At 43.6% G+C, this 12,906-nt stretch overlaps 1 protein-coding gene across 11 annotated transcripts in view; it reads right to left on the bottom strand.

Annotated features, from left to right (window-relative positions):
• Positions 1–675: 675 nt before the first annotated feature.
• The window catches only part of LOC117772754 (target of Nesh-SH3-like), a 15,854-nt gene continuing 3,623 nt past the window's right edge, over positions 676–12,906 (bottom strand). The window contains exons 3-24 of one of the 11 annotated variants that reach the window (XM_034604184.1): positions 11,801–11,869; positions 11,578–11,710; positions 11,228–11,409; positions 11,010–11,062; positions 10,278–10,317; positions 9,948–10,025; positions 9,570–9,644; positions 8,585–8,767; positions 8,065–8,142; positions 7,498–7,674; positions 6,936–7,001; positions 6,177–6,266; positions 5,060–5,119; positions 4,831–4,983; positions 4,529–4,618; positions 4,186–4,395; positions 3,966–4,071; positions 3,343–3,422; positions 3,161–3,190; positions 2,922–3,080; positions 2,726–2,848; positions 676–2,538 (exon numbers count right to left, since the gene is read on the bottom strand). In XM_034604184.1, the coding sequence (XP_034460075.1) occupies positions 2,423–2,538; positions 2,726–2,848; positions 2,922–3,080; positions 3,161–3,190; positions 3,343–3,422; positions 3,966–4,071; positions 4,186–4,395; positions 4,529–4,618; positions 4,831–4,983; positions 5,060–5,119; positions 6,177–6,266; positions 6,936–7,001; positions 7,498–7,674; positions 8,065–8,142; positions 8,585–8,767; positions 9,570–9,644; positions 9,948–10,025; positions 10,278–10,317; positions 11,010–11,062; positions 11,228–11,409; positions 11,578–11,710; positions 11,801–11,869 (2,351 nt within the window). In that variant the 3' untranslated portion in view covers positions 676–2,422. The remainder of the gene's footprint in view (positions 2,539–2,725; positions 2,849–2,921; positions 3,081–3,160; positions 3,191–3,342; positions 3,423–3,965; positions 4,072–4,185; positions 4,396–4,528; positions 4,619–4,830; positions 4,984–5,059; positions 5,120–6,176; positions 6,267–6,935; positions 7,002–7,497; positions 7,675–8,064; positions 8,143–8,584; positions 8,768–9,569; positions 9,645–9,947; positions 10,026–10,277; positions 10,318–11,009; positions 11,063–11,227; positions 11,410–11,577; positions 11,711–11,800; positions 11,870–12,906) is intronic. The other 10 variants (XM_034604202.1, XM_034604209.1, XM_034604192.1 and 7 more) reach the window with 10 other exon arrangements.

Genomic DNA, 12,906 nt, shown 5'->3' with positions numbered 1-12,906 from the left:
TAGTATTTGTGATGTTGTTTTAATTGTGTTATTTAAATATATATATATGTATATATATATAGGGTTTTATATTCTTGATCAGGAATTAAAATAAATAAAGAGTTCCTTCTTGTCTCTCATTTTATTTCCTGTTTCTTTTACCCATTCTTCTTTTGACAAAGTAATTGTAATTATTGGTTTATTATTATTACCATTATTTTTCTTTTGCTGCTGCCGTGAGCTTCAACACTGAAGACAGTGTAGTCACTGTGGTCCCTGAAGGCCTCACGTTCACTGAACATGTGTGTGTGTTGGGGGGGTCGTTGGCGTGTTCACGTGTTATGTAACCGTGTGTTTGTGCAGGAGGGTGAAATTACAGCAGATTTGGCATCAGGCGACATTCCCTGCTCTTATTTTCTTTTTCAGGCTCTGTGGTGAACAAACCTTCACGTGTTCGATTCTCTGGAGAACGTACAACCTCACGTTTGCTGCTGCAGAAAAACACAAATGTTTGCAGTGCAGTAACCAGGTTGCCGTGGGGACGTCTCATGCCCCTTTAGAGGAATGGCTTCTCTTTCGAGTTTAGTGAAGGTTTGTGATTTGTCGCAAACACAACGGATAAAACTCTGTTACACTTGAACTTCCTGCTGAATCTGCGGTTTTATTCTGAGTCAGAACAGAAAATAAACTTCTTTAAAAAAAGAATCAAACGTCTTTATTGTTGAAAATAATATAAAAACAAACGTACAGAACATATTTGACATGATGATTGGATGAAAGAGTCGTTAAAGTTCAGCGTCACCAGGACAAACATTAGAAACAACAGGAAATGAATGGCTTAATGACAAAAACACATTAGCATGTTAGCTCGTAGCCCCAATCCAGGACTGTTCTACGACATTTGAGATACATGGCGACTTAAAAAACTTCAGTTTTTTTATATTTAGACAAACCCAGTGTTCAATTTTACACCTAAAATTCCTGTGAACTCGTAAAGCTATAGTTACGTGAGCTTCATGGCTCATTAGCAAGATACAAACCCACTGATTAGCTAACCTTCCTTTAGTCACGTTAGAAAACATCTGACGGACTTTGTTGTTCTCTATGAATCATTCAAATACTTATCTTGGACATTTTGTGATTTTCAGGAAGTCAGACGTTGCGCTGTTCTTGCTAATGAAGCTAGCTTAGCTAATGCTCCCAGTTTGATTTGATGTTGAAAATATAAAGACATTTTTTTCGTTATCTTCATGTCCAATGTCATATTTTACACTTTCAGCTCGACATTATTGTCATAACAAACAGTTTCCATCTCTGTGGCTTCAGTTTGTTAACTAGTTGTAATGAGCAACTGGTTAGCTAGCCACGTAGCTTTAGAATTAAGTAGCCTTTGATATACCTCTGCTAACCAATGCTAACCACCACAACAACTCAACTTTATCGTCTGTTTGTTTGGTAAAATACACGAAGAGTTTGTTTAAATATGAATATTTAGATTTATCAGCCATTTTCTCCTGTCGGATTTGTGCTTTAGCATCAGAGAAGAAGAAGAGTTATAACGTTATCGTAAACAAAAAGGCCACGGTGATGCATCTGCAAAAATGTATATCAAAATACATTCTCTCCATATACATATAAATACATTTTTGTTGTGCAAATTGCAAAGTGTAGAAGCCTCCATATTGTTTCCTCTGTGTGAGTCCGAGGCAGCGTTCGTGACAACGATCGGAAATGTACGAAACGTTAAAGCACCAAAAATCTGGCCTGAATTTAAACATCGAACACAGAGGACGGCGACATCGTTCATCAAATAATCAACATTTACGTCGATTTTTAAGTAAACATGTCAAAATTCCGTCACTTTGGTTTCCTGATGTTTTATAAATAAAGAGAAAGTGATTCATATTCTGCAGACACCTGATGATGAAAGAAAAGGTTCTTCTGTAAAATATTCTACACTTTCTTCTCAGATCCATAGAAACATTTAGGATTTTTTGATTCCTGAAAGTGAATTGGTCGGATGTTGATGAGTTTACGTCTCGTTGTGTTTATACTGCGTTTGTTTAGATCCAGTTTGTGACAGAGGAGGAAGTGAAGCAGGACGTCGTCTTATTTCCATTTTAAAGAAGAAGAAGAAGCGTCTCCGTGGTGATGTCATGTGACCAAAGAGCTTTAGATAAATAACATGAAAACAGGGAGCCAGCTTCCCATGATCTGAACACGAAATAAAATCTATAACGTGAGATTGGTTTTACTGCAGAGGAAACGAACGTCACTTTGATAAATACTAAAGATGACACACGTTTACTGATACAGTTTAAGTTCCCTGACCATAAAGTCCATGTTTCTGAAGCTCTGGGTTCTGACGTCTCAGCTCCGGCACTTTCTCAGGACCTGCTCGTCTTTCAGGCGTCTCCCAGGACGACTCTGAGCTCGGGTCCGTCTACCACTTTCCTGGGATTGGCGTTCCACACTCGTACCAAGAGACGTAGCTGACGTGGGAGTGTCCTCCGATCTGTCCGAAGTGGACGGGCTCCTGTCGCACGGCTCTGTAGAAACCTGCGATAAACAACAGCACACGTGTGATTGGTCCGTTCATTATTCACTGAAATGACAAGATAACAGACGAGTGGATCTACGTCCTGTTTTTAACTCAGGTGAGTTCATGGTCCCAGAGGATACGTCTAAACTTCCTGTCTCTGACTGTTAGCAGTCACTGTTCTTTCAAAATAAAAGCAGTTGGTACCGGGTCTGGACGGCAGCTGGTCGGCTCGCAGCTGTCGACCCGTTCTTCCATCCAGGAAGGAATCGACGAACTGACAGTGATCCTCGCCGAAGCCGGTCTGATCTCCGATGTTGTAGAATTTACCTGAACAGGAAACAGAGTTGTCAGATTAGAGTCGTCATGGAGACGAGGGCGTGGCTCCGGCGTGGACACTCACCGTTGAGCGAGTCGCTCAGGTAGATCTTGTACCTCAGCGAGTTGCACAGCTGGACACCAACAAACTTACGGTACCAGGTCCTCTTCACGTACTGTTTCCCGTGACAGTCGGAGTACGAGTCCGTCTTAAAGGGGAACTGAGTCCAGATGGCGTCTTTACCTAGAGACGACAGTGTTTCCATGACAACAGGCTCAGTACAGGTTCATGATCATGTGACGACGCGTGTGACGAAATCTCACCTGAAACGTTCTCGCTCACTCGAGGGTCGGCTGAGAAAAACACAAACTAAATTTTAATTTATTGATTGATTTAATGACGTCGCCTCACAATCTTATTATTAAAAACTATTTTTTAGTCAAGATGGATTTTCAGTGAGAACACCAGAAGAGAAACATTTTGACTCCCTGTCGGTGTCGAGTACCTGATTCTGTGTTGAAGGAAACTGGTTCACTGGACGGACCCGAGCCCAGATCGTTCTTTGGTTTCACCTTGAACTCATAACTGTAAACACAAAGTAAGGTTACTTAGTTCAAAGTACTCAGTTACTTTCAATAGGTTAAATACTCTTACTTAGTTTACTTTAAAAACCCTGACATGATGTCACAGTTTTCCATCTCCAGACTCATTGACTCATTCTGATTCTACATCCTGAACGACCGGCGGCGGCGGCGCTCGGCTCTGAAATGATCGACTGCCTCTACGTGATTGGACAGCTGTGTCCAGCCGTGTGGCGGCAGCTGGCGAGCAGGAAACAGTCGTTCTGAGTGTGAAGGTGAGCGCGCTGCTCTTTTATTTTTTTGTTGCTGGGGTTGATGACGTAGTGACATCGAAGTGAAGTCGTTCAGTTGTTAAGTAAAAGAGACGTTAACACGGTCGCTTCTGTTTTTCATGTTCTGGGGCCTTAATTATAAAAACCTAAAATAAAACTTTATGTAAACAAAGTGCTGCTGACATGAACCTGAGGCTCCACAGGGGCCCGGGGCCCTCGAAGGTCAACGGGGTGAAGTTCAGATCTGAGTCTTCTTCTGAATCTGATCCTCTCACCTGCTCTCAGGTTTGAGGTTCTCCACCGCCGTGTGAGTCTGGTTAGTCGTCAGGATGGAAACCTGCTCGCCATCAGGTCCTTTAGCGGTGGAGATGACTTCATACTCTGAGGACAGGACAAGAGGATTATGGGAAAGATTTGTCTTAACACTTCGTACAGTCAAATTAAAACGTTTCTTATTTTGTTGAATCTGATGTTCTTCTGATAGTTTCTTCGTACCTGTGGTGTCGTTGTCGGTTTTCTCCCAGTCCAGGATGATGAAGGACGGACATCCCTCCACCGTCACCACGGTGAGGTTTGAGGGCGGAGTCTTGGGCGGTGCAGTCGCGTTGGCCTCACCGTGTTCGTTTTCAGGAAAGTAGCTGAGGGAGGAGGTGATGGAACACGGCTCGTCCGGTTTCTTTCCTGTTTGATAAACGACGTGAGGAGCTGTGGGGGGAGGAGGGGAGGGGTTAGTCAGTATTCTCAAAGCAAGGCACCAACACTGCCAGGGTTGAGTGTTCAATTCCCTGCGGCAATAGAACTTGGTTCAAAAGCTTCAGTTGAATCAACTCCACTCTACCAACAAATCTTTTATTTCCCATGGCGTCGATTTCTGACGTCGGCTGAGACTTGAACAGGTCGGAGTCTTCCCACGTTTCCTGTCGAGTCGCTGAGGAAGAAACATAAACTGAATAAAAACAAATGTTCTTTCAACACAGAGAACTTCAGCGTAACATCGGTTCTACAAGAACTGGAACAAAACAAAGATAAAGAGGCCAAGAAGAAGAATTTCACCAAAACCAATCAAACAGAGGCTAAAACACAGCGTGTTGGTGAAGGTGGAGCCAGAACAGACGTGTGGATAATTTAAAATGTTCATACCAGGTGTTGGTGCCACCGTGGTCGTGGTCGTGGTCGTACTTGTGGTGGTGGTGGTGGTGGTGGTCGGTCTCCGCTCTGGTTTGGTGGAAGCTGGAGGGACTTTGGGTTTGAGGATCGATAACTTGTCCGTCAGCTTGAAGTCGTTGACTTTGTCTGATGAAAAGAAAACTTCACTTTTCCAGCAAATGAAAACATGAAAAGTGATTTTTAAAGTTTCCTCATTTCTCACCTGTTTCTCCAGGTTTCCCCACCAGGTTCGGCCTCTTGTTGAGGGGACGAGCCGGAGACCCTGAAACAAACAGTTCATATGAAACTGAAAAACAAGTTTAAAACTAGAAGACCACTTCATCTCTGTGGATGTGAAACAGTGGAACCAGATTCATGTTTTGGTTTTCCAGTGAGCTGATTTCTAATCTGCTGGAAAATCTCCTCTGTTCTCATGAGAACTCGAGACCTGGTTCCAACTCAACCTGAAAACACGAGCACTCTCGTGTAATTCCACGAGGGCGCCGAGCGTTTGTTTTTCAGGCCGACGTCCAGAAGCTGCAGCCAATTAAATTCCCTCCTTTCTTTCATTTGCACAAATTCTTCACAATCAGAAAGTTGAGTCGCTTCCAGAACTAAATGGAATCAGAGCGAAGCCAGAAACATGAAAGATGTTTCAGCTCCAAACATGAAACAATACAGACGCTCACATGTGACTGTGTGTGACGGCGCCGGAGACGCCAGCTCGCCTTCAGCGCCGACTCTTTTCCTGTCGTCTGTAAAGTTTCTTTTATTTTTCAACATGAATTAAAAGTTTGCTGCGTCGTGATTACAGCACAAAACCAAATGAAATAAACACGGTCTGATTCTCACACACAAACAATCCTCAAACCAAAAGCAAACATTCGTCTGCACATTCTCGCTGCGCTGCACGCCGTGTACGTTCTTCTCTAAACAGCACGTCTCTGCAGGAACAAGTCTGAAGCTCGCAGTGGTCGCAATCAAGCAAGAAGCAGCAGCTGAGGCCGGAGGACTGAAATAACAGCAGCGGGTCCAGATGGCAGCGTCGTCACAGAATAATAAGAAACAGTTTCTTTAAACTTCTGCGGTGACAAAATGCTCAAAGCTTCAGAAAAGTAAGTTAACGACGGCAGGAGAACATTCTTTCCATCAACTCAAAGGATTTTCCACAGACGCTGCTGGAGCTCAGACCGACGAGCGGGATTTTCTTTCCCGCTCGTTTTAAACATTCGTCTGTCGACATCCAGGACGGCCAAACCATGCAGAGCTGGCAGCGCAGAGCGAATGAAGCGCCAGTCAGCGAACGAGCACGAGGAGAGAGGCGACATTCAGGCCGTTACCATGAAACCGCTCCTCCTCGACCCCGGGACCAGAACGACCAAACACATCAGGGAGCTGAGACGTGTCGTCGTCCAGCAGCGAGTTGTTCACTGCGGCGGGAAAAACATGGATGTTTAAACTCCTTTGATTTGTTGAAGGTTCCACTGTTTTACATCTTTAACACAAAGCTCCTGTTGACATGTTTGACACATTGAACATGAAGAAGAAACAATAAAACATGGACGAGAGCTCACGCTGACTGAACAGGACGACCACGCACACGTCATCGACACGTAACAAAATCCAAACACACGTGAAGTGAAGCTGCAGATTTTACAGCAGCTGAATCACATGGTTCTAATTCTACATCGTTATTTCTAAAATCTTCTCAAGATACAAACAGAAGCTTCATTAAGATGAAATGCTGACGTGTGATTGGTCGTCCTCAGACTGTCTGTGCGTGATGAAGATGAACAGAAAACGTTCTTCAGTTCCTCAAACCCACCGACCACATGACCACATGACCACAGTGACATCAGCTGATGTAACACACTCAAATAATCAAGTTCTATTCAACATGATTATTTGAAGCTTTGATGAAACCTTCAGCAGCAAAAACACGTGGACACGAAGACGAGGACACACCGCCGAGCGATGGAGGGATGAATGAAAGACAAAGTATTAAAACAAACAAAATGGATGGAGACAAAAACAGCAGGATGAGCTGCGGTGGAAGTGACCGGAGGGTTAATGATGAAACACAAACTTTGTTTTTTTACCCAGTCGGTGTCGGTGCCATAAGGCTGGTTTGGGGGGGGAAATGCCCCGGTGGTGATGTCCGGTAACTGTTGGAAGAAAACTGAACATTACGAAGAGAAAGAATCTGGAAACTGAACCCGACAGAAAGAACAAGAGTTCGAGTCCTCGGGATATTTTCAAAGATCAGATTTGTGTTTGACGTCCGAAAGGTTTTTATAAACACTACTGCTTCAGACGCTACGGTTGATACATTGTCTTGACGTCTTGAAACATAAACAGAAAGTTGGACACTATTATTGTGACAAAGTTTCATCTTCATTTTTGAAAATAGATTTGACACGATGATCAAACTTTAGACTCGTTCAGTTGTTCGTCCGTCGGGTTCATTCAGCAGCAAACAAAAGAGGCAAACTACAAAGTGTTGAAGGATTGTGGTGAGAATCAGTGTCTGAAGTTTTGTCCTCCTCCTTTGAAATGAAAGATGAAACAAAACCAGGAATCATTAGTCCGACATCTTCCAACTCAAACCACAGAGGAACAAAGTGAAGTGAATCAGAGTGGAGGAGCCAGGAGGAGGATTACCCCCGAGTATCCCGGAGGTCGGGGACGAGTTACTGGTTCTAGAGGACGAGGAGGGGCGGGGCTGTCTGAAGCCGTTAGAGGAGGGGAAGAGGGGGTTTCTTGGCGCCGGCCTGGAGGATCTGGCCGCCGGGTCGTACGGGTGTAAAGGCAGCGACGGGCCGAAGTTTCTGCTTTGACCTAAAAGATCAGAAACAGTTGAGCCTGAGTCAAAGTGTGATTCTGTCGTTAAGATGCCAGAGAAGCGAGTTTACAGCAGCGCTGATGTTAGTGATGATTAACGTTTCCTCACATCACTCACATTTAGTTTTACACGCTCACAATCTTCAGAAACCACAGTCATTTATACTGATGGGATGACGCAAATATGACTGTAAGATTGTGCGCCGCATGCAGGACGTGGCGGCCATGTTGGATGAGATGAGTTTAAAGATGCGACTCGGACAGCGAGCAAACAAAGACTGAGCTGCACGTTTAACTGGAAGCTGGAGGGAACAAGATGGCGGCAGATTAACAGCAGACAAAGAGCGAAAGAGCGAAACGGAGGAAGCTCCATGAGGTCATCATTACCCCAGCTGTTAGTTCTAGCCCTCTCATTGGTCAGAGCTGTTCTCAGCAGCGATGATCCGTCCTGTGATTGGCTGAAAGCTGCAAGGGAGAAAGAAGGTTTAACAGGACAAAGACGTGTGTCCGAGTACGAGATCGTCCTCGACCTGTCAACAAAGATAAATAAAGGTTTGTTTGAATCCCCACAGCAGATGAAGCCTGTTGAAAAGACGTTTCACTGTTTGCAGATGATTCTGTTGTTTTTGTGTCGGACCAACAGAGAGCGTCCCGCTCAGCAGGGGATCGAACACACGCTGAATTCAATCTGTTTTACATGAATCAACCATCACTCACAAAAAAACACGAAGTAAACAGGAAGGGAATCGTCAGAGCAACAGGTCGACAGCAGCTCGGTCTGTAAACAGATATTTTAAATATTACTTTACTGCAGCAGGAAGTAAAGTACTTTGGAACCACAATCTGATTTTCATCCGGTTTTCAGAAACAAAAATGAAAATAAGTTAAGTTGTGAGGTGGAAATTACCCGCAGGGTTACGAGGCTTCTCAGGTGCATTAGTGGGCGTCTTAGCGTTCTGAGGCGAGTCCCTGTGGGGGGGTAATCTAGTTAGGGGGGCGGCTGTGGTGTCGACTTTGGACGCCAGGAGTCGGACAGAAGGACGAGGATCCGTCGGTTGGTTGGTGTCGTTTTTAACAGTGTTTCCTTCGTCTGCAGTAAAAGAGGAGAGAGGTACCGTCGTCATGGGAACACGATTCGGATTCGAAGACGTGAGAGTCACCAGACACGTCTTTTAAAATATGGAAGTTAAAATAAAATGTTATTTTGGAAACTTCCCAGTAGATAAATAATTTGTTGTAAATGTTCTGGTCCCATAACTTGGTACCTCGTAGAAGAAGAGAAAAGAAGACATGGTGACACTGAGACAAAAAGGGAGGGACAGTGAGGACTGTGCAGAACCACCTGTGTTGACGTCCAACCACGTCTGAACATGCATCCCTGTCATGCAGTCTGGTAACCATGGCAACCACAGTCAGGACAGTTTGGATTCATAAAGTCCAGATTAACATTAAATATTTTACTCTGATCACTGACTCATGCTTTTTGTCCAAATATTACAAATATATTGAATCTCTAAATCTGAACTTGTTTGCAAAGATTTGAAATATCGAGAAACAAACAATGAAGTCAGAGGAAACAGAAAAGTTCGACGTTATGCAGACGACAGCGTGAAAGAAGAGAAGCAGACGAATCAAATGCACAGGTGAAGCATCATGGCCGCCGTCACATGACCTTTACGGGGAGGTTAAAAAAAGTCTAGCCGCTGCTATCAGTGTGGGCGGGGCAAAGTGCAGCTGCTCGGGTCAGCTGACGTCACCTCCACGCTTCGTATGGACTTTCTAACCGGAGCATGCTCGCATGCAGCCAATCACAACCCCCCTCCCAGCGGCATCACAGGGCTCAGCTGAAGCAGGTAAAGCTGCTCAGTAAAAAATAAAGTCTGTGTTGTTACCGAGTGACGCTCGAGGCCATTTAGGCTCAGCGGCGCCGGGAAGAGGTAACGTTTCCTGCTGGCCCTCAGGTGGCGCTGTGGGGAATAATATGGTCGGTTTGATAAGAGAAGAAGAAAAGTGGTGAAAGTGTCAAATCAGTGGGTTCAGATCAAACAGCTGCACAGATCATGTGACTCAGACGAGACTGAAACTGCTTTTAGGCCGAATGACGATTTTCTTTCTTTGTTTCCAAATGTTTCCTCAGAACACGAGAACATTTTCATGTTTACTTACTTTAGTTTGAGTTTAACTCTACGGAAGCTGCTGAGGTTCAGATGTGTGAGGTCAGACGTCTCTGCAGCTCTGAGTTGAGAACATACAGAAGAAGAGATAATCACCAAAAGACGTGCGCGGCGCTCCGGGGAATCCTGGGTGTTTGAGGGGAGACAGTCGAGGCTGTGTGCGGTTGTGTAGCGCTGAAAACACAAAAACACAAAGTGTGTGTCAGTGAACACGATCAATCAATAACGTCTGATCAGTGGATCAATCGATCCTTCTGTGTTTTTCACTTTCATCTCGGAGTGAGATGAGTGACGCTGAGCTCGTGTGAACTTCCTGACGGATTTAAGAAGCAGCCTGAACTCGCTGTGACGACTGTTTAATCATCAGTGAATGAAAGTGATGAAGAAACGCTGCCTGAACACGTTGGACAGTCAATCAGATCTTACCAGGACGAGGAGGGAAAAGAGCGTGAGCGCCGTGAGGCTTCTGGAAAACAAAACATACAAATGATCATTAAATCAATGATCTGAAAGGAAGAAACGTCTGTTAGTGGTTTTTATATTTAAAAATAAAATACAAACGTGATCATTTGTATTGAATCAAAAATAGTGTTTTAAATTAAATGACATCTTTATTTGTATATTCTTGTTTTTAAATGGAATAAAAACCATGAAATTAAATAAATCAGATAATAAAAGTTGGCAGCCGCAGAAATGTGTGTTTAGTGTCTGTCAGTGTGGACCTTTGAAGCTCTGTGTCATGTTACATACATGTTACATACATGTTACATACATGTTACATACATGTGCTGACACATGAAACACGCAGGGCAGAGGCCTGAGGTGACGAGGCGTTCAGGGTCTGTTCGGACTTTTCACACTCACTCACACCATGTTTTTAATTCAATGATAAAATGCAAAGGTAAATTCAATTAAAATTACTCGTTTGATTAATTTGTTAATATTAATCTGTGTTTTTATCCAAAGTCATGAAGAAAACAATAAATCGCTGTTCACATTATATTATATTCAGAATCATTTTGTTGTTTTTCAATTGAAAAACAAGTTTATGTAGCTTTAATTAAATCCCATTTTTAAGTATCTTGGATAAATGAAGAGTGAGTTTCTAACTTTAGATCCTGGTCTTTGTTTGTAGATTTAAATGCAGCAGTGACGTACCAGCGGTTTGACCAGAGGGTTACGCAGCTTAAACGTCTTCTGAGCATTTTTATCTGTGGATCCAGAAAAAACTGAGGTTAGTTAGTTTATAATAAGTTTAATTTGACCAGGTTAACATGTTAACAAACAAAAATCCAGAGAAAGACAAGTTACAGCCAAAAGAAATAATCTGACCTGGAGAAGACGACATTTATGAAAAACCTTGGACTTCTACGTACTGTTCATGTTGGTGTTGTGAACGACCGGTTTGCTCCACGAGCCGCTGCGGTCGTCCTTGTTGGATCGGACGCCGAACTCGTAGGGCGTGTTTGGTTTCAGGTTGTCGATGACGGTGTCGCTGGTCGGGCAGGTCTGATAATTCCACTTCCTGTTCCTCTCTCTGTAGCGGATGGTGTAAAACCTGGAGACACAAAGACGACGGGAAGGAAATTTACGAAAAAAGGTCTTTACTCAACGTGTTTTAGCCGCCACTAAAAACCACACATCTGCCTAATGGTGGCGCTATAGCAAAGGCCAGATGAATATGTAAATGTATAAATGTGCGTATATATTTCTATGCGTCTCTGACCCGTCCTCCAGACACTCGTTCATGACGTTTCCTTCGTACGGCGTCTTCAGGTAGTTCCCCCAGGACAGCAGCACGGCCGTGGGGCTGACGGAGCCGATCACCAGGTGCAGCGGTTTCTCCAGGTTCACTTTACCTGCGCACAGGTGAGACAGAGTGAGACAGAGTGAGACTTCCTGTTGACCTGCGGCTGCGCTCTGAACCAAACAGGAAGTGCTCAGCGTACCTGTGCAGTGCTTCTTCACATCGTTGACTGGGATTGGCTGAACGGCCACCAGGTACTTGGGCTCTGCGTCTGAAACCAAACGTTAACGTTTTGAAAATATTTGTCTACATTTTGTTTTATTTTTTTATTTTTTTTCATCTCCGTCGCTGAGGCAACAGGAAGCAGGTGACCTGCTCTGTCAGGGCCAGGATCAAGTCCCAAAGGTCAAAGGTCATGTGTAAAGCATCCAGTGCGTGTACTACGTGTACTTGATGTACTTGATGTACTTGATGTACTTGCACTGGGAAGTCATTGTGGAAGTGGCAGCGTGTCGGAACGCTGCTGGACTCTGTTCAGTAAACCTGATGCCCCCCCCCTGAGAGACAGGAAACAGACGCACACGTGTGAACGATTAGAGCGAACACATGTGAAAACATTCAGTCATGTGATTCTCATGTTTCTCACGTCTCCTTTTTCTTTTCATTCGTCCTTTTTGTTTTTCTTCAAACTGGTTTTTATTTAGTTTTCTCTCGTTTTTTTCTGAATCTTTAAATCTTTTCGTTCCAATAAAAACTGTTTTTATTCACCATTAAAATCTGTCTTTGGTTTTAATTTTTCTGGTCTTGATTCCTTTCAGAATAAAAGTCTGTGAATGTCAGACGTTAATGTGACGTGAAACAAGTTGTGATGTTAAACTTTGACCTTTGACCTGTGGAGCTTTAAAAAAGTCTGATGGATGACAACTCAGAACCTTTTTTCCAGGTCACCTCCTCACACTCACCTGTTTGTCAATAAACTGATGAAAACTTTATTGACATTGACACCAGCTTTTATTTAAGCTTGTAGAAATGTAAGATAAAGTTTTGTCTTTAATCAGAAGACGACAACTCGTTCGTCTTCTTCTCTTCGACAGGTGGAGACATGCCCCGCCCCCTCACGACCTCATCAATCACCTGTCAGACAGAGCGGTCTCTGTGGAACTATTTCATTTATAATAATAATATGATTATTCATATTATTTTGGTTATTTGTTGTTTAATGTCTCTAACTTCGTCTCTAACGTCATCTCTGACGCACTAAACATATTTACCTGTTGAACTGTAAGGATGTCACATGACACTGCAGCA

Source organism: Hippoglossus hippoglossus, chromosome 2 (assembly GCF_009819705.1).
Source record: "Hippoglossus hippoglossus isolate fHipHip1 chromosome 2, fHipHip1.pri, whole genome shotgun sequence".
In the NCBI taxonomy this organism is placed as follows: Eukaryota; Metazoa; Chordata; class Actinopteri; order Pleuronectiformes; family Pleuronectidae; genus Hippoglossus; species Hippoglossus hippoglossus.
This window is presented reverse-complemented; position numbering and strand designations above follow the sequence as displayed.